The sequence below is a fragment of the Carcharhinus amblyrhynchos genome, chromosome 34, assembly GCF_965287045.1.
Source record: "Carcharhinus amblyrhynchos chromosome 34, sCarAmb.v2.hapA, whole genome shotgun sequence".
Taxonomy (NCBI): Eukaryota; Metazoa; Chordata; class Chondrichthyes; order Carcharhiniformes; family Carcharhinidae; genus Carcharhinus; species Carcharhinus amblyrhynchos.
In genome coordinates this window covers 5,272,879-5,296,595 of record NC_137357.1, presented here as the reverse complement: position 1 = coordinate 5,296,595, position 23,717 = coordinate 5,272,879, and the positions used below count along the sequence as shown (strand labels likewise).

General features: G+C 47.9%; 1 protein-coding gene across 1 annotated transcript in view; it reads right to left on the bottom strand.

Moving 5' to 3' along the window:
• The window catches only part of bmp1a (bone morphogenetic protein 1a), a 209,879-nt gene that overhangs the window by 89,343 nt on the left and 96,819 nt on the right, over nucleotides 1–23,717 (bottom strand). The window contains exons 5-7 of the mRNA XM_080216817.1: nucleotides 15,805–15,922; nucleotides 10,415–10,593; nucleotides 9,577–9,682 (exon numbers count right to left, since the gene is read on the bottom strand). Of these exons, the coding sequence (XP_080072943.1) occupies nucleotides 9,577–9,682; nucleotides 10,415–10,593; nucleotides 15,805–15,922 (403 nt within the window). The remainder of the gene's footprint in view (nucleotides 1–9,576; nucleotides 9,683–10,414; nucleotides 10,594–15,804; nucleotides 15,923–23,717) is intronic.

Sequence of the window (23,717 nt, the reverse complement as noted above, 5' to 3'; positions counted from 1 at the left end):
GGCCACCATCCTCGAGGCTGTGATCCTTCACCTCATCTGCTGTGCCAGGCAAAATGATGGACCTGCCCCTCTGCTGTGCACAAGTGCCACTGATGACAGGAATGATGTGGGCAAGTCAGGAACTTTACACCTTTGAACTCCGAGATAAGAAAAGTCGGAGAGAATGTGACATATTTCCAATTTGGGGATTCAGCCAATTGGGGATAAGGAACGTAAAAACATAAGAACTAGGAGCAGGAGTAGGCCACCTGGCTCCTCGAGCCTGCTCCGCCATTCAATAAGATCATGGCTGATCTTTTTGTGGATTCAGCTCCACTTACCCGCTGCTCACCATAACCCTTAATTCTTTCACTGTTCAAAAGAGGGAGGAAGGAAAAGCAGAAGCCTCACTTTATTTCATCTCACGGCAGAGGCTGTGACTAGATTCTGATTGTGTTTTTGAAAGGTATAAGGTAAAGGAAAAAGCTAAAATACAGGACATCTGTAACATCTTTCCTCGATGTTCATTACCCCACTGTCCTGAATCTCCCATTAACATCATAGAGTCACAGAGGTTTACAGCATGGAAACAGGCCCTTTGGCCCAACTTGTCCATGCTGCCCTTTATTTTTAATCACGAAGCTAGCCTGCGTTTGGCCCATATCCCTCTATACCTGTCTTACTCATGGAACTGTCTGAATGCTTTTTAAAAGACAAAATTGTACCCGCCTCTACGACTGCCTCTGGCAGCTTGTTCCAGACCCTCACCACCCTCTGGACCGGTTTGAATCTCTCCCCTCTTACCTTAGACCTATGCCCTCTAGTTTTAGATTCTCCTACCTTTGGGAAAAGATATTACTATCTAGCTGATCTGTGCCCCTCATTATTTTATAGACCTCTATAAGATCACCCCTCATCCTCCTACGCACCAGTAAAAAAAGTTCCAGTCTATCCAGCCTCTCCTTATAACTCAAACCATCAAGTCCTGGTGGCATCCTAGTAAATCTCTTATGCACTCTTTCTATTTAATAGTATCCTTTCTGTAACAGGGTGACCAGTTCATCCTGGGGGTGTCACCACTGGCCAGAAACTGAACAGGACCTGCCATGTCAAACCTCTGCCTACAAATGTAAGTTAGAATCTGGGAATTCCCAGGAGGGTAACCCAATGAGTGATTCACCTCCTGATCTCCCCAAAGCCTGCCCACTATCTACAAGCCACAAGTCAGGAGTGTGAAGGAATGCTCCCTATTTGCCTGGATGGGTGCGGCTCCAACAACACAAAGCAAATGGGGTGACACGTTGGCACAGTGGTTAGCACTGCTGCCTCCCAGTGCCAGGGACCCGTGTTCGATTCCCAGGTTGGATGAATGTCTGTGTGGAATTTGCACATTCTCCCCCTGTCAGCGTGGGTTTCCTCCGGGTTCTCCGGTTTCTTCCCACAGTCTGAAACACTTGCATTGGTTAGGTACATTGACCTGAATAGGTGCTAAAGTGCACTGATCTGGGGAATTTCACAGTAACTTCATTGCAATGTTAGTGTAAGCCTTACTCGTGACCAATGAATAAACTTTAACTTTAGCTCAGCACCATCCAGGACAAAGCAGCCCCGCTTGATTGGCACCCAATCCACAAGCATTCACTCCCTCCACCACTGATGCATATGGCAGCAGTGTGTACCACCGACAAGATGCACTGCAGCAACTCGCCAAGGCTCCTTTGACAACGCCTTCCAAGCCCATGACCTTGACCATTTAGAATGAAAGGGCAGCAGATTCTTGGGAACAACACCATCTGCAAGATCTCCTGTAAGTCACACAACATCCTGACTTGGAACCTTATGGACGTTCCTTCACTATCGCTGGATCAAGATCCTGGATGTCGGTGCCAAGCAGCACACTGAGTACATCTGTGACACATGGACTGTAATGATTCAAGGGGGCAGCACACCACCAACCACCTTGTCAAGGGCAATTAGGGATGGGCAATAAGTGCTGGCCTGGCAAGTAGCATTCATATCACATGAACAAATGTGAGGAGGTGATGGCCTAATGGTGTTATCATTGGACTATCAATCCAGAAACTCAGCTAATGTTCTGGGGACCTGGGTTCGAATTCCACCACGGCAGATGGCAGAATTTGAATTCTATAAAAATATCTGGAATTAAAAATCTACTGATGACCATGAAATCATTGTCGATTGTCAGAAAAACCCATCTGGTTCACCAATGTCCTTTAGGGAAGGAAATAAGAACATAAGAACATAAGAAATAGGAGCAGGAGTAGGCCATCTAGCCCTTCAAGCCTGCCCCGCCATTCAATAAGATCACGGCTGATCTGAAGTGGATCAGTTCCACTTTCCCGCTTTCTCCCCATAACCCTTAATTCCCTTGTTTATCTACCCGTGACTTAAATATATTCAGCGAGGTAGCCTACACCACTTCAAGAGGCAGAGAATTCCAGAGATTCACCACCCTTTGAGTGAAGAAGTTCCTCCTCAACTCCGACCTAAACTGCCCCGCCTTATTCTGAGGCTGTGCCCTCGAGTCCTCCTATCCTTTCAAAGTGGGAAGAATCTCTCTACTCAACCCTGTCTATCCCCTTCATTATCTTAGATGTCTCTATAAGATCCCCCCTCAGCCTTTGAAACTCTGCCGTCCTTACCTGGTCTGGCTGACATGTTATTCCAAAGTGCTTGACTCTCAACTGCCCTCTGAAATGGCCTAGTGAGCCACTCAGTTCAAGAGCAACTAGGGATGGGCAATAAATAAATCAATCCCATTTCCCAGGAATGAATAAAAAAAATAAAGAAATTGAGGACTCTGGGTCTGTACTTGATAGAAGGATGAGGAGGGAATCCTATTGAAACTTACAGGATACTACGAGGCTTGGATAGAGTGGACGTGGAGAGGATGTTGCGACTGGTAGGAAAAACTAGAACCAGAGGGCACAACCTCAGGCTGAAGGGACGATCCTTTTAAACAAAGATGAGGAGGAATTTCTTCAGCCAGAGGGTGGTAAATCTGTGGAATTCATTGCCACAGAAGACTGTGGAGGCCAGGTCACTGAGTGTCTTTAAGACATAGATAGAGACGTTCTTGATTAATGAGGGGATCAGGGGTTATGGGGAATAGGCAGGAGAATGGGAATGAGAAAAGAATCAGCCATGATTTAATGGGCTGAGTGGCCTAATTCTGCTCCTATGTCTTATGGTCTTATTGGGTAACATAAACAAACTCTGACAATTCTGACATAAGACAAATGACTCTCAGCTGTAACAGTTCTTGGTCTATAGCCAACTTGCAGTTCTCAACATTGCTGCTGACCCTCAATTTAAAACGATAAGCTTTGGCGAGGAGGGCCCCACTCCAAAATTTTCGTCTGGACGACCTCAACAAGGGCTGGTGATAAATTAAGATTCTTGGACAGCTCACTCACGTAACATTATCAACATCTATTGTGACAGAGAAAGTAAAAGTTAAAAGTCTGTTTGTTTTGGCAGGGGCTGTTCTTGCCTATTCTCAAAATGAAGAAAAATAGATTCAATCTACAGCCCAGCAACCAAGTCTTTCTCATGTGTGTGGCCAGGAAAGCAGTTTTTATTCGATGTTCGAGATTAACAATCATCCAGCAGTTTCAGCTGGCGCAGCGTGAATGGTTGCGATGCCACCAGGAACGGGTCTCTCAGGCAGACTGTGGGTGATGGTCTGACTTGGATGGCCAACTTGAGACGTTCCTCATGTTCCACATGTGAGGAAGAGGACCTTCCCTGACCCGTTCTCGAGCAGTTCAGGAGTTGTCCAGATTTTCCATGGATGGTTGAAACCTGGCACTTTTTTTTCATCGTGGGTGGCATGGTCACACAGGGGTTAGCATTGCTGCCTCACAGCATCAGGGACCCGGGTTCAATTCCTGGCTTGGGGTCACTGTTTGTGTGGAGTTTGTACGTTCTCCCTGTGTCTGTATGGGTTTCCTCCGGGTGCTCCAGTTTCCTCCCACATCCTGAAAGACATGCTAGTCAGGTGCACTGACCTAAACAGGCGCTGGACTGTGGTGACTAGGGGAATTTCATGGTAACCTCATTGCAGTGTTCATGTAAGCCTTACTTGTGACTAATAAATAAACTACTTTTTTCATTCATTTGTGGGACATGGGCTTTGCAGGCTGGCAAGCATTTAATGCCCATCCCTCGTTGCCCTTGGAGGGCAGTTGAGAGTCAGCCACATTGCTGTGGCTCTGAAGTCACATGTAGGCCAGATCGGGTAAGGACGGCAGATGTCCTTCCCTAAAGACATCAGTGACTCAGATGGGTTTTACACTAAGAATGGCCCACTTTTATTATTATTTATTTGTGGGACAAGGGTGTCGCTGGTGGGCCAGCATTTATTGCCCATCCCTCGTTGCCCAAAGACAATTCAGGGTCAACCACATTGCTGTGGCTCTGGAGTCACACGCAAGTCAGACCAGGTAAAGACGGCAGATTTCCTTCCCGAAAGGACATTAGGGAACCAAGTGGATTTTTCCAACAATGGTTTATGGTCACCAGTAGATTGTTAATTCCAGATATTTTTTATTGAATTCAAATTCCACCACCTGCCATGACGGATTTGAACGCAGTTCCCCAGAACATTAGCTGAGTTTCTGGATTAATAGTCGAGTGATGATACCACTAGGGCATCGCCTCTCCTTGTTGTCAGTTACCAGGTTGTGGTTGATGATGTTAGCAATCAACCACGAGATGTGCCCTATAGAGGTGGGCCCGTCGTCAGTCTGGAATGTGTTCCAGTAGGGAACCTGGGAATTCAGATTCGTGCGTAGGCTTTTTTTTAGGTTCTGCGACAATGGGAGTGCTTTGTTCGTTGTGGTGTTCTTTGCAGAGGATGTCTTCCCTACAAACTTCAGGAGGTTGGTTCACTGTGTGCTAGTACAGGAAGCCACACGGGTCTTGATGCCCCAGAAATAATTCACAAGGTGGACATCCACCATATTGTGTAGCACCTCCTGAGTTAGGTTGAGCAGGACTACTCTGCTGTTTGTCAACAGACCAAGGCAGGTGAAGAAGTGCGTAGCATCTTGGTGAGCAGGTGGTACCCGCCAGCCTCCACATGGGATTCACTCTCGTCCTGACCTTGGCTCCAGTTGTTCTGGAGATGTTGCTGGTAGGGGTAGCACGGTGGCACAATGGTTAGCACTGCTGACTCACAGTGCCAGGGATCCAGATTCAATTCCAGCCTCGAGTCACTCTCTGTGTGGAGTTTGCACGTTCTCCCCCATGTCTGCGTGGGTTTCCTCGGGGTGTTCTGGTTTCCTACCACACTCCAAAGATGTGCTGGTTAAATGGATTGGCCATGCTAAATTGCCCCTTAGTGTCCAAAGATGTGCAGGATAGGTGGATTAGGCATACTAACTTGCCCCTAAATGTCCAAAGATGTGCAGGTTAAGTTGATTGGCTGCGCTAAATTGACCCTAGTGTCAGGGGGATTAGCAGGGTAAATACATGAGGTTACGGGAATAGGGCCTGGGTGGTATTGTAGTCAGTGCAGACTCGAAGGGCCAAATGGCCTCCTTCTGCCCTGTAGGGATTCAATGGTTCTATGAAGTCAAAGTACGATCAAGAAGGATGCCATGATATTGGGTCATGTATGAGTTGTTGGCCACAGAATTGGACGTGAAGTTTCCCCTAACCTTTGTTCAGGTGGAAGGCTGAAACAATAGTTTGTTTTAATGGATGAGATGAAGAAGACATTGGTTTCATTGGTCAGAACATGGAATACAGGAATTGGGATGTCTTGTTGAAGTTGTACAAGACATTGGTGAGGCCACACTTGGAATACTGTGTACAGTTCTGGTCACCCTACTATAGAAAAGATATTATTAAACTAGAAAGAGTACAGAGAAGATTTACTAGGATGCTACCAAGACTGGGATGGTTTGAGTTATAAAGAGAGGCTGGATAGACTGGGACTTTTTCCTCTGGAGCACAGGAGGCTTAGGGGTGATCTTATAGAGGTTTATAAGATAATGAGGGGCATAGAGCTGCTAGTTAGTCAACATCTTTTCTCAAAGTTAGAGGAGTCTAAAACTAGAGGGCATTGGTTTAAGATGACAGGGGAGAGATACAAAAGGGTCTAGAGGGGCAATCTTTTCACACAGAAGGTGGTGAGCGTCTAGAACGAGCTGCCAGAGGTAGTAATAGAGGCGGGTGCAATTTTGTCTTTTAAAAAGTGTTTAGACAGTTACATGGGTATGAGGGGTATAGAGGGATATGTGCCAAACATGGGCAACTGGGGTTAGCTTAGGGGTTAAAAAAGGGGATGGCATGGACAAGTTAGGCCAAAGTGCTTGTTTCTGTACTTTCCGTACTGTGAACTTCTATGACTCTAGGCTTCCGAAGCACTCGGATCTTCTTTGAGTGACTTTACAATGTCCTGACATTCTCTAGCCTGAAAGTCAGTTAAAAACCCACTGGAAGGAGACCAAGCAATACATGGTCAACTGGTGCTGGGACTGGACAGCTCATAGCAGAGGCTCCTGCAGTCAGCTCTTGAAGCTGTTTGTTGTGATCTCACCCAGAAGGATTGTGCGTTCGTCACTGACTTAGTTGGACTGTGTGAGCTTTAAGCTATTGTGGGGGATGATGGAGAAAGCGGGAAGGACGGACAGAGTGTCAAAGAGGTAACGGAAATGCAAGGGCACTTCTTTAAATCAGACACGAAGCAGGGGTGAACAAGACATTCTTGGCACAGTTGAGTCAGAGGCATGATTACACAAAAGAAGGCTGTATTCGCAGGAACTTAGATGATTACTTTGATCAAAGTTTTCAAGGTATCACGGGGAACAGAGAGGTTAGATAAAGAGAAACTATTTCTGTTAGAATCATAGATTCATAGAATCCCTACATTGCCATTTGGCCCAGCGACTCTGCACTGATCATAATCCCATCCTGGCCCTATCTCCATAACCCCATGCATTTATCCTAGCTAGTTCCCCTGACGCTAAGGGGCAATTTAGCCTGGCCAATCCACCTTATCCGCAGATTGTGGGAGGAAACCGGAGCACCCAGAGGAAGCCCACACAGACACAGGGAGAATGTGCAAACTCCGCACAGACAGTGACCCGAGGCTGGGAAACGAACCCGGGTCCCTGGCGCTGTGAGGCACCACTGTACCACCGTGCTGCCCCCGGGGAATCTAGGGCTAGGGAGTACAGTTTAAAAATTAAAGCCAGATATTTTGGGAGCAACACACAAAGGGTGGGAGAAATTTGGAACTCTTCCACAAACAGCAGTTGTGACTCGATCGGTTGTTCATTTTAAACTGAGATTGAATGATACTTCTGATCATCCTGAGCTTAGGTCTCAATTATCCACCCAACAAACCTGCAGCCATGAACTAGTCACTTCTGCGGTACATTGTTAACCACAAAAGAAACTCAGAGGAAGGGGTATTATACTTTGGCTTCCTGTCTCATCAGACTTTCTCTAAACAACGGATCTCTGACTGAACTGGGCCACACTGCGAGAAAGAACTTGCCTTTGGAAAGCACTTTTCACAAACCTCAGAATGACCCAGAGAGTGCGTCACAGCCAGTGGCATGCCAGTGAATTGCAGTCACTGTCACAAATGCACAGCAGGATCCCACAGGCTTTGGAGAGGGTACAGAAAAGATTTACCAGGATGTTGCCTGATGTGGAGGGCATTAGCAATGAGGAGAGGTTAGAGAAACTTGGTTTGTTTCAGTCACGTCATCTTACCGATGGAAAAACATATTTACCTCAGAAGGAATGCAACAAAGGTTCACCGGACTGAATCTTAGGAGGAAGAGATTGTTCTGTAAGGAGAGACTAAGTAGACGAGGCCTCAATTCCCTCGTGGCAAGTCATGTTGCAGCTTTATAGAACCTTAGTTAGGCCCCACTTGGAATATAGTGTTCAGTTCTGATTGCCTCACTACCAGAAAGATGTGGAGACTTTGGGGAGGGTACAGAAAAGATTTACCAGGATGCTGCCTGGTATGGGGGGCATTAGCTATGAGGAGAGGTTGGAGAAACTTGGTTTGGTCTCACTGGAACGACGGAGGTTGAGGAGTGACCTGATAGAAGTCTACAAGATTATGAGGGGCATGGACAGAGTGGATAGTCAGAAGCTTTTTCCCAGGGTGGAAGAAACAATTACTAGGGGATATAGCTTTAAGGTGTGAGGGGCAAGGTTTAAAGGAGATGTACGAGGCAGGTATTTTACACAGAGGGCGGTGGGTGCTTGGAACTCGTTGCTGGGGAGGTAGTGGAAGCAGATACCATTAGTGACTTTTAAGGGGCAGAAGTTGGGGAGTTTTAGTTCAGACATGATCAGTACAGGCTTGGAGGTCCGAAGGGCCTCTGACAGTGCAGCACTTCCTCAGTACTGACCCTCTGACAGGGCAGCACTCCCTCAGTACCGATCCTCTGACAATGCAGCACTCCCTCAGAACAAGCCTCTGATGGTGCAGCTCTCCCTCACTACTGACCCTTTGACAGTTCAGCACGTCCTCAGTTCTGACCCTCTGACAGTGTAACACTCCCTCAGCGCTGACAGTATAGTAGCACGGTGGTCAGCACTGCTGCTTCACAGCTCCAAGAGCCTGGGTTCGATTCCCAGCTTGGGTCGCTGTCTCTGTGGGTTTCCTCCAGGTGCTCCGATTTCCTCCCACAGTCCAAAGATGTGCGGGTTAGGTAGATTGGCTGGGCTAAAATTGCCCCTTAGTGTCCTGAGATGCATAGGTTAGAGGGATTAGTGGGGAAATATGTAGGGATGTGGAGGTAGGCCTGGGTGGGTTTGTGGTCAGTGCTGACTCGATGGGCCAAATAACGTCTTCTTGCACTGAAGGCTTTCTTTGATTTGATCTGATTCTTTGTCCCTCTGGCAATGCAGCACTCCCTCAGTACTGACCCTCTGACAGTGCAGCATCCTTCAGTACTGATCCTCTGATGGTGCAGTACTCCATCAGTACTGACCCTCTGACAGTGCGGCACCCCCTCAGTACTGACCCTTTGACAGTGCAGCACTCCCTCAGCACTGATCTCTCACACCCTCTGACAATGCAGCACTCCCTCAGTACTTACCATCTGACAGTGCAGCACTCCCTCAGTATTGTCCCTCTGACAGTGTGGCACTCTCTCAGTACTGACCCTCTGACAGTGTGGCACTCCCTCAGTACTGACCCTCTGATGGTGCAGTACTCCCATAGTGCTGCCCTTCCAGCAGTACAACCCTCCCACCAGATTGCCTCTCCAGTGATGCAGCACTCCCTGAGTGCTGCCCCTCAGATAGTGCAATATTGTCTTCAGAGGGATGAGGAAGAGTGGGGATAGGAATGGTTGGGGAAGGGAGAAAGGGGAACAGATAGAACAGTGAATCTTTTGAGCATCCCTTGAGATTTTAGGAGCCTAATGGACAATGGCTCTACCTCTGACAATGACAGACGTTTGCGATAGGTGTCCCTTGAAGTCAACAACTCCCATTTCCTTGCTGAGCACTGTGCATTCCTGAAAAGAATCATCAACAAGTGTGAGGCCAGAAAAACCTCCAAATAGTCACACATGATAAATCTTAAGTTCCAACCTTGAGAAAGTGTTCCGGGCATAGTGCATGATGCTGTCAAAGTCATACGTCTCCCCCAGCGAGTCCACCTCATCCGGCTCCATCTTCAGGAAGTTGTACTCTTGCCCTGTGAGGGGATTTGACAACCGTGAATGGCCCAGTGGTCAAAAAAAGCACAGTTGTATGTAACGAGGGGCAGGTGAGGTGAGGCTTTCCAAGTACAAATCACAGAAAGACTTTGTTGTGTGTGTGTTGTTGTTTATTTATTTGTGGGACATGGGTGTCGTTGGCTGGCCAGCATTTATTGCCCATTCCGAATTGCCCCTTAGTGGTGAGTTGTCTTCTTGAGTTGCTACAGACCATGTGTTGTGGGTTCACCCACATTGCCATTCGGGAGGGAATTTCAGGATTTTGATCCAGCTACTGCAAAGGAACGGCTGATATATTTTCAAGTCAGGGTGGTCAGTGGCTTGGAGGGGAACTTGCAGGTGATGGCGTTCCCCATGTGTCTGCTGCCCTTGTCCTTCTCGATGCAAGTGGCCGTGGGTTGGAAGGTGCTGTCTAAGGATGGATTGCTGCAGTACATCTTGTAGATGGTACACACTGAGCGTCGGTGGTGGAGGGAGTGAATGTTTGTGGATGGGGTGCCAATCAAGCAGGGCTGCTTTGTCCTGGATGCTGTTGAGCTTCTTGAGAGTTGTTGAAGTTGCACCCATCTAGGCAAGTGGGGAGTATTCCATCAGACTCCTGATTTGTGCCTTGTAGATGGTGGACAGTCCTTGGGGAGTCAGGAGATGAGTTACTCGCCCCAAATGCGGTCTTGTGTTTGTGCAAAGTAAGAGGTAGTCGCCACCCTTACCTGGTTGGATGTTTTGCCTTACGATGGTCACATGGTGGTCTCGGTCAGGTCTTGTGTGCTCATGCCAGAACCCAATGACGTGGCCCAACTCGTGGACAACAATCCCAAATTTGTCGCAGTTCTTCCCGATGGATATGGCCTGGGGTCCTCCGCCTCTCCGGCCCACGTAAGAGCAGCAGCTGCACACAGAAGCAAGTCACACACAGCCTTTGTGAGAAGGAGACCAGGCTTTAAAGGCATAGCAAGAACCTCACTTGGGTGAACGAGGCTCCACCAATACTGAATACCCCAGGTCCCACCAGTCCCACCTCAGTGTCCTGGCAGCCAGTCTGACTTTGGACAATGCCAATGGGGAAATTGAGTGGCTGACTCAATATCAGCTGAAGTTAAAATTAACCCCTAAATTCATCCACTTTTAACCCATTAACCCTCAATGTCTATCAAAACTTTTCAGAAATGAAGCTCTATTAATTCTCACTGCTCCAGCTCTCTCTCTTCACAACATAGAACCTGACAGTGCAAAAGGAGGCCTTTTGGCCCATCGAATCTGCACCGACCACAATCTCACCCAGCCCTGTCCCCATTACACCATGCATTTACTGAGGGGCTATTTAGCATGGCTTAACCTGCACATCTTTGGACTGCAGGGGGAAACCAGAGCACCCAGAGGAAATGCACGCAGACATGGGGAGAACGTGCAAACTCCACACAGACAGTGTCCCAAGCCGGGAGTTGAACCTGGGTTCCTGATGCTGTAAGGCAGCAGTGCTAACCACTGTGCCACCATGTCGCCCTCCCAAATATCTGCAGATGTTCATCTAAGGAGCTGATATTATGTTAATTAATATCTCTTTGAATGAAAGAGGGTTGAAGAGCGAGTTGTAGAACAGGAAGCAGAGAGAGAGATCATCAAACAACATGTGGACCAAGATATTTCAATTCCTGTGGATGAAGGCATGCCGAGTCTAAGGAAATAATTGGAGGATATATGAAATATGTTACACACCAAACCCAGATTCAACCTGCTAATTTGTCCACAGCCTTTGAACAGAAACCAATACTCTGTGCCAGAGTGCACAGCACAGAAACAGGCTATTTGGCCTGACCAGCCCATGCTGGTGTTGATGCTCCACACTAGCCTCTTCTTGCCCTGCTTCATCTCAGCCTATCAACACCTTCTTCTTCCATTCCTGATGGACTACGGTGGCAGATAGTAGCTAGCACTGCTGCCTCACAGCGCCAGGGACCCGGGTTCGATTCCCGGCTTGGGTCACTGACTGTACAGAGTTTGCATATTCTCCCCGTGTCTGCGTGGGTTTCCTCCGGGTGCTCCAGTTTCCTCCCGTAATCTGAAAGATGTGTGGGTTAGGTGGATTGGCCATGCTAAATTGCCCCTTAGTGCCCAAAGATATGTGGGTTAGGTTGATTGGCTATGCTAAATTATCCATAAGTGTCAGGGGGATTAGCAGGGCAAATATGCACAGTTATGGGGATAGGGCCTGGGTGGGATTGTTGTCAGTGCAGGTTAAATGGGCAAAATGGCCTCCTTCTGCACTGTAGGGATTTCTGGGAAATGATATGCTTGTTGGATAAACATGAGCAAGAGAGCTTTTCCCCCACTCTCCTTGAAAATAGTGCTCTGGCATCTTTTGTTTATTTATCTATTTATTTATTAATTCATGGTACATGGGCATTGCTGGCTGGCCAGGATTTATTGCCTATCCCTAGTTGAGAGTCAACCTGCTGTGGCTCTGGAGTCACATGTAGGCCAGACCAGGTAAGGATGGCAGATTTCCTTCCCTAAAGGACATTCGTGATCCAGATGGGTTTTTCCGACAATGGTTTCATGGTCATTAGTAGAGGGTCATTCTTAATTTCAGATAATTTTATTGAATTTAAATTCCATAATTTGCTGTCACAGGATTTAAACTGGGTCCTCCAGAATATTTCTGGTGTCACAAGTAGGCTTACATTAACACAGCAATGATGTTACTGTGAAAATCCCCTAGTCGCCACACTCCAGTGCCTGGTCGGGTACATTGAGGGAGAACTTAGCGCCTAGCCAAAGCGTCTTTCGGACAGTGGGAGGAAACAGGATCACCTGGAAGAAATTCACGCAGACACAGGGAGAACGTGCAGATTCGGCACAGACGGTGACCCAAGCTGGGAATCGAACCTGGGTCTCTTGTCGCTGTGAGGCTGCAATGCTAACCATGTGTCATGTGCTGTCCATGTGAGACCTTAGTTGAAATAAAAGCCAAGCTGTTTGGGAGGTGCGGGGGATGGTGATCACAGGAAGCAGTCCTTCACGCAACCCGCAAATATTGAACTCTTTCCCCAGCGCTCTCAATCTAGCTCCAAAAAAAAAACAAACCATGGGGTCATCTGAAAACTTCAAAGCTGAGGCTGACACACTTTGGTTGTCTACTGGTGCTATGGGACAGAGAGTTAAGTCTCGCGGATGAATTAGCCATGATCCAATGACACTGAATGGAAGACGCCCAAGTGGCAGATTGGCCCGTTCTTGAGCTCTGTACCCATGTGACTGATCCTAACTGAGGTGCCTCTTGCTCACAAGCTGCCTGTTGTTTCTTCCCCAACAGCCTGCAGGCTTCATGTGCCTCACGCTGCGAGAATAAATCAGATCTCCTGCACCACATGAAGCTGCTAGTGCTTTTCCAACAGGAGGAAGGTATTAGTCCCTCGTCTTGGCGAACTCCGCGGCAGACTGAGAAGTCCTGTTGACACCAAACAGCTCATGACGACATAGGGCTCCACAACACTCCACATCTGCTCCTACAGGAAACTGTTAAATCCCCTCTGGCCAAGGTTCTTGTTTCAGTGTTGGGGACCTACAGGGAATTGGCCCATGTTTATGATTCGAACACTTCCATCTGAATGTCCATGACATCATTTGACACCTCTCGGAAAGTGGATTAATTTGTGCCGTTGCCCCAAGGAGGGCTGCCTTTTTATTAGAGGCGGCTCGTTCCTGCTTCCTTCCCAAAAGCACAGGGCTTGTGCAGCTGGCTGGGAGCTGAAGGCAAAACAGCTGCCAATGCTGGAAGAGAAGCCAGCATCCCTTCAGCGGGTCTGACGGACTGTGGGCATCAACAAGCCTTGGCAGCTGTGGCTTTCAAAAGATCATTAACTGAAAGGGTGAGAAAAATGGGGGAGGGGGTCAAAAAAATGTGTGCATTGCTCCCGTAGAGAGCTGGCATGGGAAGGTCATGGGCCAAATGGCCTCCTCTGTGCTGTAGCCTGTCACTGATTCTTTTACTGTCAGCTGTTTTACGGCTCTGAGAGTTAGTGATACTGAGGCTAAAACACTGTGACAACAACAACAGTCGACTCAGTTTGAGACTTGTGATGGGAGGCCAGAGCAGCTGTGTTGGCACACTTGCAGCATACGGCATCAATATAACCACTGCCTATAACAGGAGTCAAATCGTACTCATAAAAGGGATCGGGTAAACACTTTGAAAGGCAAATGAAGGGGCAAGAGCAGGGGTGCAGGACTGACTGAATGGGTTCATTCACCACGGCACAGCATCAATACGCGCTCCTTCTTCCGATCGATCTTGTAATGTGGTGAGGGAAAATACTGCTCGGGCTGCAAAAGTTGCAAACTATGCAATATCAATATAGTACCTCTTTCAAAGGACTGGCACAGGCATGGCGCACTGAATGCCCTGTGTCCATGATTCGAAAAAGGAGTGTCACGAGGCTTCACCACCTCTCATATTCAAGGGTTGGTTGTGATTCCATTCTACCCATTTCAACCCTGCCCCCAGTGAGCGTGCGCTCAGCAGCCACGATCAATCTCATTCCACGCCAACAATGAAAAACGTCACATTGGTGAACTCAGGGATGTCAGTAGAGGGGAGCTGAATCTCAATGAGTAGAGAGATTTCTACTTTATATCTAACCCCGTGCTGTACCTGATTTGATGGGGACAGTGTAGAGGGAGCTTTACTCTGTATCTAACCCAGTGCTGTACCTTCCTGGGAATGATTGATGAGGGTAATGTAGAGGGAGCTTTACTCTGTATCTAACCCCGTGCTGTACCTGTCCTGGGAGTGTTTGATGGCGGACAGTGTAGAGGGAGCTTTACTCTCTATCTAATCCCCTGCTGTACCTGTCCTGGGAGTGTTTGATGGGGGACAGTGTAGAGGGAGCTTTACTCTGTATCTAACCCTGTGCTGTACCTGTCCTGGGAGTGTTTGATGGGGGACAGTGTAGAGGGAGCTTTACTCTGTATCTAACCCTGTGCTGTACCTGTCCTGGGAGTGTTCGATGGGGGACAGTGTAGAGGGAGCTTTACTCTCTGTCTAATCCCCTGCTGTACCTGTCCTGGGAGTGTTTGATGGGGGACAGTGTAGAGGGAGCTTTACTCTCTATCTAGCCCCGTGCTGCACCTGTCCTGGGAGTGTTTGATGGGGAACAGTGCAGAGGGAGATTTATTCTGTGCCTTACCCTGTGTTGTACCTGATCTGGCACTGGCTTTCTGAAATGAGTGTGTTTAATTCCCAACATTAATCATTCTTGGATTCAATGAACATCCATCATTTTTATGAGCAACAATATCATTAAAATGCTGTTTTGATTGCCTAGCTATTTCCCAATGTTGACACAGAGTCAATCCCTGGAGAAACAATTTGTACGAGCCATAAACCCTCAGCTATTACTGTTTTAAATTAAATCAAATTCAAGGCTGAAAAATCTGATTTTGCTTCAAATACTCCACCCCCTGCCACCCAGATGAATCAAATTGCCCCAACACTGTTTGTATGGAAGTTTCTACGGTCACAAACCCATCAGAAAGAGGCCATTCTGCCTAACATGTCTATGCAAGCTCTTTGAAATAACTCTCCAGTTAGTCAGGATGGCACGGTGGCACAGTGCTGACTCATGGCGCCAGGGACCCAGGTTCGATTCTGACCTCGGTTCAGGTGCTCCAGTTTCCTCTACAGTCCAAAAGGTGTGTGGGTTAGGTTGATTGGCAGTGCTAAATTGCCCCTTAGTGGCCAAAAATGTGCAGTTAGGAGGATTGGCCATGACAAATTGCATCTTAGGGTCCAAAGACGTGTGGGTTAGGTGGATTGTCCATGCTAAATTGCCCCTTAGTGTCCAAAGATGTGCAGATTAGATGGATTGGCCATGCTAAATTGTCCTTGAGTGTCAGGGAGATTAGCAGGGTAAATATGTGGGGTTATGGGGACAGGATCTAGGTGGGACTGTGGTCGTGCAGACTTGATGGGCCAAATGGCCTCCTTTTGCACTGTAGGGAATCAATGATAGTCCCACCAACCTCCTCTTTTTACAGTAACCCTGGATGAAAGATATTAACTGTGCTTGTGCCAGGAGTCCAGCTCCTCACAGTTACTTACCCACAGGGCCTATATGTGAAAACGATATAGCTCTCTTCATCTGTGCGTTCCAGGAAGGTGACGCAGGTGTGCTTCTCCCAGTGCCTCATCGCCTGCCTGAAGATAGCTCTCTGGCTCCCTGTAAAACAGTGCAGATTGCAATCAGTTGTTACAGACAGGTACAGCAGACAGCATGAGCTGCAGGATAGCTTCAGACACCTACACTGAGATACACCCTTCCAAACGCCACATGGGACCACTGACCATTTCCCTACTCTTCATCCATTTCCTGCTGTCTTGTTCCTAGAACCCATGTTGAGAATTATTAGCATCCATAGGTGCCGGATTGGGCTTTCTCATTTTGGCGTCTAATGGAGGTTATTGTGACAGGCAAGCCCTGGTCAACAAGATGCACAAACTATATTCTGCCATATTCTATCACAGAAAGCAAACATTGCTTGTTTTCAAGGAGTTAAAACATAGAAACATAGAAGATAGGAGCAGGAAGAGGCCAGTTTCCTCTTCGAGCCCTGCTCTGCGATTCATCATGATCATGGCTGATCATCCAACTCAACAAGCTTAATCCTGCTTTCTCCCCAGAACCTTGGATCCCGTTCACCCCAAGTGCTACATCCAGCCGCCTCTTAAATACATTCAATGTTTTGGCATCAACTACTTCCTGTGGAAATGAATTCCACAGGCTCACTACTCTTTGGGTGAAGAAATGCCTCCTCACCTCCGTCCTAAATTATCTATCCTACATCCTCAAACTGTGACCCCTGGTTCTGGACACCCCCACCACTGGGACCATCCTTCCTGCATCTACCCTGTCTAATCCTGTTAGAAATTTGTAAGTCTCTATGAGATTCCCTCCCTCATTCGTCTGAACTCCAGCGAAAACAATCCTAACCCAGTCAGTCTTTCCTCATACAACAGTCCCACCATCCCCAGAATCAGCTTGGTAAACATAAGCTGCACTCCTTCGAGAACAAGGACATCCTTCCTCAGAAAAGGAGACCAAACCTGCACACAATACTCTAGGTGTGGGCCCTGTATAATTGGAACACATCCCTGAGTTAGATATAGCTCTTGGGGCTCACTGAATCAAAGGATATGAAATAAAGAAATAAAGAACAAAAACAGCCCGGGAAACAGGCCCTTCGGCCCAAAGAGCCTGCACCGCCATCTTAACACCACCAGTCCCCCTCCACCCATGACCCTGATCTAATGTTTTATGGCCATCCACATTGAGGGAAACTAATTTAGGGACAATTTATTACTGCCAATCAGCCTAACAGCACATCTTTGGGGTGTGGGAGGAAACTGGAGCACCTGGAGAAAACCCACGCAAGCACGGGGAGAATGCGCAAACTCCCACAGACACCGGCCCAAATCCATGTGTCTGCACAGCAATCAGTCATAGTCACTGATCTGTCGTCTTGCTCAGTATCTGGTCCAGTTTAAGCACACACTAACGACATGAAGCACTAGGCCAATCTCGAACAACCAAGAGCAGCCCAAGTACGACCCATCGCGTGTCTGCCCCTCGTTGGACACAAGGCGGACCGACTTAAAACCTATGAATGAAAAAGAGAAAAAAAAACATTATTATTGTACCATATCCATTTACCTTACCAGGGTCGCCCCAATGATTATTTAAACAATCTCCTATATCCACCCATCTCCAACCCACTCATGTGCCTGAGTAAGTTACTCTTAAACAACTCTAGCGTGTTTGCCTCCACCACCTTACTTGGCAGAGCATTCTATGCCCTCTGTGTGAAAAACCTCCCTCTAATATCTCTGTTATACATCTCCCCCTTCACTTTAAGCCCATGGCCCCTTGTCCTGTGTGTCTCTATCACAGGAAATAGCTTACCTCTGTTTACTCTATCTATACCCTTCATAATCTTATATACCTCTATTAGATCCCCCCTCAGTCGCCGTCTTTTAAGGGAAAAGAGCCCCAGTTTATTCAATCTCTCCTCATACCCCAGTCCTTCCATACCAGGCAACATCCTGATAAACTTCCTCTGCACTCTCTCCAGAGTCTCAACGTCCTTCTGGTAGTAAGGCGACCAGAACTGGACGCAGCACTCTAAATGCGGCCTAATCAACGTTCTGTACAACTGCAACATTCGTCTCCAGCTCTTATATTCTATGCCGCTTCCTATGAAGGCTAACATACCACAGGCTTTCTTCACCACACTCTCCACTTGCACTGCCACCTTCAAAGACTTGTGCACTTGCACCCCCAGGTCTCGCTGCGATTCTATACTCCTTATGGGCTTACCCTTTAGCATATAACTCCCCCCTACATTATTCCGGCCAAAATGCATCACCTCACATTTATCCGGATTAAACTCCATTTGCCATGTATCTGCCCAATCTACCAGCCTATCAATATCCCGTTGTATTGCCAGCCACTGCTCCTCACTGCCCGCCAATCCAGCCAACTTGGTGTCATCAGCAAATTTGCTGATCACACCACCTACTCCCTCTTCCAAATCATTTATATACACTACAAAGAGAAGAGGTCCCAGTACTGAGCCCTGCGGCACACCACTAGTGACAGACCTCCAGCTAGAAAAGGACCCCTCCACTCCTACTCTCTGACTCCTCTTTGCAAGCCAGTTCTCTACCCATCTAGATACCTGACCACATATCCCATGAGCTTTAATCTTCTCTACCAACCTACCACGAGGGACTTTGTCAAACGCCTCACTGAAATCCATATAGACGACATCAACGGCTTGTCCTTCGTCAACCGTTTTTGTCACCTCTTCAAAAAATTCTACCAGATTCATAAGACAAGACTTCCCCTTTACAAAGCCATGCTGCGCATCCTTAATCAGATCGCAACACTCTAAGTACTCATACATCCTATCCCTAAGAATCCTCTCCATCAACTTGCCTACCACTGACATTAAACTCACTGGCCTGTAGTTACCCGGGTTATCCCTCCTACCCTTTTTAAACAATGGTACCACGTTTGCTATCCTCCAGTCCTCTGGGACCTCACCTGTGTCCAAAGAAGAGACAAAGATTTGCGTCAGAAGCCCAGCAATCTCATCTCTCGCCTCCCTAAGCAGCCTAGGATAAATGCCATCAGGCCCCGGAGATTTATCGGTTTTAATGGTACCTAAAAGCCCTAACACTTCTTCCCTCGTAATCGATAGATCTTTCAATTGGTCTACCGCTTCCTCGATGACCGTACCAGACATCAAGCCCCTCTCCTTTGTGAATACCGACGCAAAGTATTCCTTCAGGATCTCCCCCATTCCCTCAGCCTCGAAGCACAATTCCCCTCGTCTGTCCCTGAGAGGACCGATTTTGCCCCTAGCCACCCTTTTGCTCCTAAGATAGGAGTAAAACGCCTTTGGATTCTCCTTAATCCTACCTGCCAAAGCCATCTCATGCCCCCTTTTCCCTCTCCTAACTCCCCTTTTGAGATCCCTCCTACTCTCTCTGTACTCCTCCAGCGCTCTCTCCGTTGCCAGCTGCTTAGACCTGACATACGCCTCTTGTTTCTTCCTAACCAGGTCTTCTATATCTCCAGTAATCCACGGCTCTCTAATCCTACCTTTCCCATCCTTCCTCCTTACCGGTACATGCCTTTCCTGCACCCATTGCAGTTTTCCCTTGAAAGACTCCCACATGCCTAACGTGGTCTTGCCTTCCAACAGCCTATCCCAGTCTGTATCCCTTAGCTCCTGCCTAATCCGGCTGTATCTAGCCTTTCCCTAATTTAGCACCCTCCCCTTAGGACAGCACTCATCTTTTTCCATTTGTATCCTAAAGTAAACAGAGTTGTGGTCACTATTAGCCACATGTTCACCTACCACAACCTCAACCACCTGACCCAGCTCATTGCCCAGAACTAAATCCAGTATAGCCCCCTCTCTCGTCGGGCTATCGACATACTGCAGCAAGGACCCTTCCAATACACATCTTACGAATTCCTCCCCGTCCAAACCCCCAGCTCTAGGCACCTTCCAATCCACCCCAGGGAGATTAAAATCTCCCACTCCAACAACCCTGTTCTTCCTACACTTGTCCAAAATGTCTCTACATATACCCTCTTCCACTGCCTGCGAGCTATCGGGTGGCCTATAGTACACTCCTAGCACAGTAATGGCCCCCTTCCTATTCCTCAACTCCACCCACAGAGACTCAATTCCCAACCCCTCCATGTTATCTTCCCTCTGCACCGCTGTGATCTGCTCCCTAACTCAGAGTGCCACTCCCCCTCCTCTTTTCAACCCTCCCTGATCACGCCTAAAACACTTATACCCTGGAATATTTAGCTGCCAGTCCTGCCCCTCCTTTAACCACGTCTCTGTCACTGCCACCACATCTAAATTCCTTGCGAACATCAAGGCCTTAAGTTCATCCGTCTTACCCGTCACCCTCCTCGCATTAAAACAGATGCACTGAAGACCCTCAGGCCCACTCGGATCCTCCTTCCCCTGGGAGATTTTCCTATCATCTAGACTTAACCTAATCTCCAACTCACTCCCAGTCCCTGTGCTGTCTATCTCCTCCCCACCCCTCCTCCATATTAGTTTAAATCCTGCCGAAACACTCCAGCTAACCTCCCAGCTAAAATATTTGTACCCTTCCCATTTAAATGTTCCCCATCCCACTTATACAAGTGTCCTTCCTTCGCAAAGGCTTCCCAATGGTCTACAAAACCAAAACCCTCTATTCTGCACCAATCCTCAGCCACGCATTCAGCTGTAGGATCTCATTATTTTTATCCCTGCTATTACTGGGCACTGGCAGCAGCCCAGAGATTGCCACCCTGGAGGCCCTCCACTTCAGCCTGGCTCCCAACTCCCTGAACTGCCTACGTATTTCCCCCCTTACTCTTCCTTCCTATGTCCTTCTCTCCTATGTGTATAATTAAATCCGCCTCTTGGCCCCTCAAGTTTCCCTCTACCCTCTCCGACATATCCTGTACCCCAGCTCCAGGGAGGCAGACTACCATCCTGGACTCCCGCTTTTGCCCACAGAACCGCCTATCAATTCCTTTAACCCTCCCGGCCCCACCACTATCTCACATCCAGCCCCCTTCCTTCCCTCTGAGGCATTCCGGTCTTCCCCTCGTGCCCTTTCCACCTCAGTTGGCGCCTTACCCCTGATATCTTGAGAGACTACCCCTGGGGTAGCCTTTGGAACATTACTCCTCTTCTTTTTCCCCTTCCTAACTGTAACCCACCCATCCCCCTCCCTAGGCTCTGGGATCCCCTCTTGAATCTGGTTCCTATTCATTAATGCCTCATTTTCCCGAACTAAAAATAAATCCTCCAGCCTCAACTCCAGTTGCCTAACCTGGGCCCTCAAACGCTGCAACTCCAGGCATTTGGTGCAGATGTGGACTTTCCGGAGATGCTGTGCCCCCAGGAACTCCCACGTATTGCACCTAATGCAGCTGACACGCCTCCCCAAGGACCCTGCCATTTATTTGACCACAAATGGAAAAATTTGACCAGTATCTCACCTTGCCTAAGCCTGCTCTCGCCTAAGCCCTGTGAGCCAAAGCCCTTGCAGTACTCACTCAGCACCCGCCTCACTCCGCTGCCCGCGGCCTTGTTTTTGTACTCCTGCGCTCCCTTCCCGACTGCCCTTGCGCCTAGGTCCCGCTACGGAAAGCACAAACTACAAAATATGGGGGAAGTGGGAACAGATCACTGAGTTGAATGATCAGCCATGATCACAATGAATAGTGGATTGGGCCTCAAAGGGCTGAATGGATGACTCTTTCTCCTATTTTCGCTGTCTCTGATTCTAACTGATTGCCTACTCTCTCCAGGGCTGCTTGCTTGACATCCCGCCCATTATTCACTTGTCATTGCGCCACTTGGCTTTTCAAATACAACTTTCAAAACATTTGTTGAAGGAAACATTATAGAAACATTGAAACTAGAAGCACCAGTAGGCCATTTGGCCCTTCGAGCCTGCTCCACCATTCACTTTCATCTTGGCTGATCATCCAATTCAATATCCTGATTACCCCCACCCTGTGCATATCTCTTGATCCCTTTAGCCCCAAGAGCTATATCTAATTTCTTGAAATCACACAACATTTTGGCCTCAACTACTTTCTGTGGGAGTGAATTCCACACATTCACCATCCCCTGGGTGAAGAAATTTCTCCTCACCTCAGTTCTAAAAGGTTTACCCCTTGTCCTCAAACTATGACTCCCTAGTTCTGGATTCATAAGAACATAAGAACATAAGAAATAGGAGCAGGAGTAGGCCATCTAGCCCTTTGAGCCGGCCCCGCCATTCAATAAGATCATGGCTGATCTGAAGTGGCTCAGTTCCACTTTCCCACTTTCTCCCCATAACCCTTAACCCCCTTGCCTACCAAAAACCTATCTACCCGCATCTTAAATATATTTAGCGAGGTAGCCTCCACCACTTCAGCGGGCAGAGAATTCCAGAGATTCACCACCCTTTGAGTGAAGAAGTTCCTCCACAACTCTGTTCTAAACTGCCCCCCCGCTTATTTTGAGGCTGTGCCCTCTAGTCCTGCTGTCCTTTCTGAGCGGGAAGAACCTCTCCACCTTTACCCTTTCCATCCCTTTCATCATCTTATATGTCTCAATAAGATCCCCCCTCATCCTTCCAAACTCTAACGAGTACAAGCCCAGTCTATTCAGCCTCTCTTCATAGCTCAACCCCCTCAACTCCAGTATCAGCCAAGTGAACCTTCTCTGCACTCCCTCCAAGGCCAAAATATCCTTGCGCAAGTGAGGCGACCAAAACTGCACACAGTACTCCAGCTGCGGCCTCACCAGTGCCCTGTACAGTTGCAGCAAGACCTCCCTACTTTTATATTCAATCACCCTCACGATGAAGGCCAGCATCCCATTTGCCTTCCTGACCACCTGCTGCACCTGTAGGCTGGGTTTTTGCGACTGATGCACAAGGACCCCCAGGTCCCTCTGCATCGTAGCATGCTGCAGCTTTTCATCCCGTAAGTAGTAGTCCTTCCTACCATTATTCCTGCCAAAGTGGACAACCTCACACTTGCCAACATTATATTCCATCTGCCAGGTCCCCGCCCACTCACTCAGCCTATCTTGACTCCCCCAACATCGGGAACATTCTTTCTGAATCTATCCTTGCTAACTCTGTTAGAATTTTATAAGTTTCTATGAGATCCCCTCTCACTCTTCTAAACTCCAGTGAATATAATTCTAACCAACTTAGTGTCTCCTCATATGACAGACCTGCCATCCCAGGAATCAGCCTGGTAAACCTTCACTGTACTCCTCAGATAAGGACACCAAAACTGCACACAATAGTCCAGGTGTGCCCTCACCAACACCCCATACAATTGCAGCAAAACATTCTTATTCCTATACTCAAATCCTCTCGCTATGAAGGCCAACATACCATTTGCCTTCTTTACCACCTGCTGTACGTGCTGCTTACTTTCAGCAACGGATGCACGAGGTCTCTAAGGTCGCGTTGAGTATCCACCTCTCTCAATTTACACCCATTCATGTAATAATCTGTCTTCCTATTATCGCTAACAAAGTGGATAACCTCACTTATCCACATTATTATGTATCTGCTATGCACATGCTCTCAGCCTGTCCAAAGCACCTCTGTATTCTCCCCACAGCTCACCCACCCACCCAATTTCGTATCTTCTGCAAATTGGGAGATAATGCATTCAGTTCCCTTTTCCAATCATTAACATATAATGCGAACAGCTGGGTTCCTGGCACAGATCCCTGTGGACCCCCACTAGTCACTGACTGCCAATCAGGAAAAGACCCATTTATGCCAACTCTGCTTAGTCTGGTGAGCTGTACTTTCACTCGCAAAGTCATTGTCCCTCCAGTGCTCTGTCCAAAGTCAATGGTGTGCCTCTGCCCTAGATGCGGCCATGGCGTCCAGCAGATTTTACAATATTC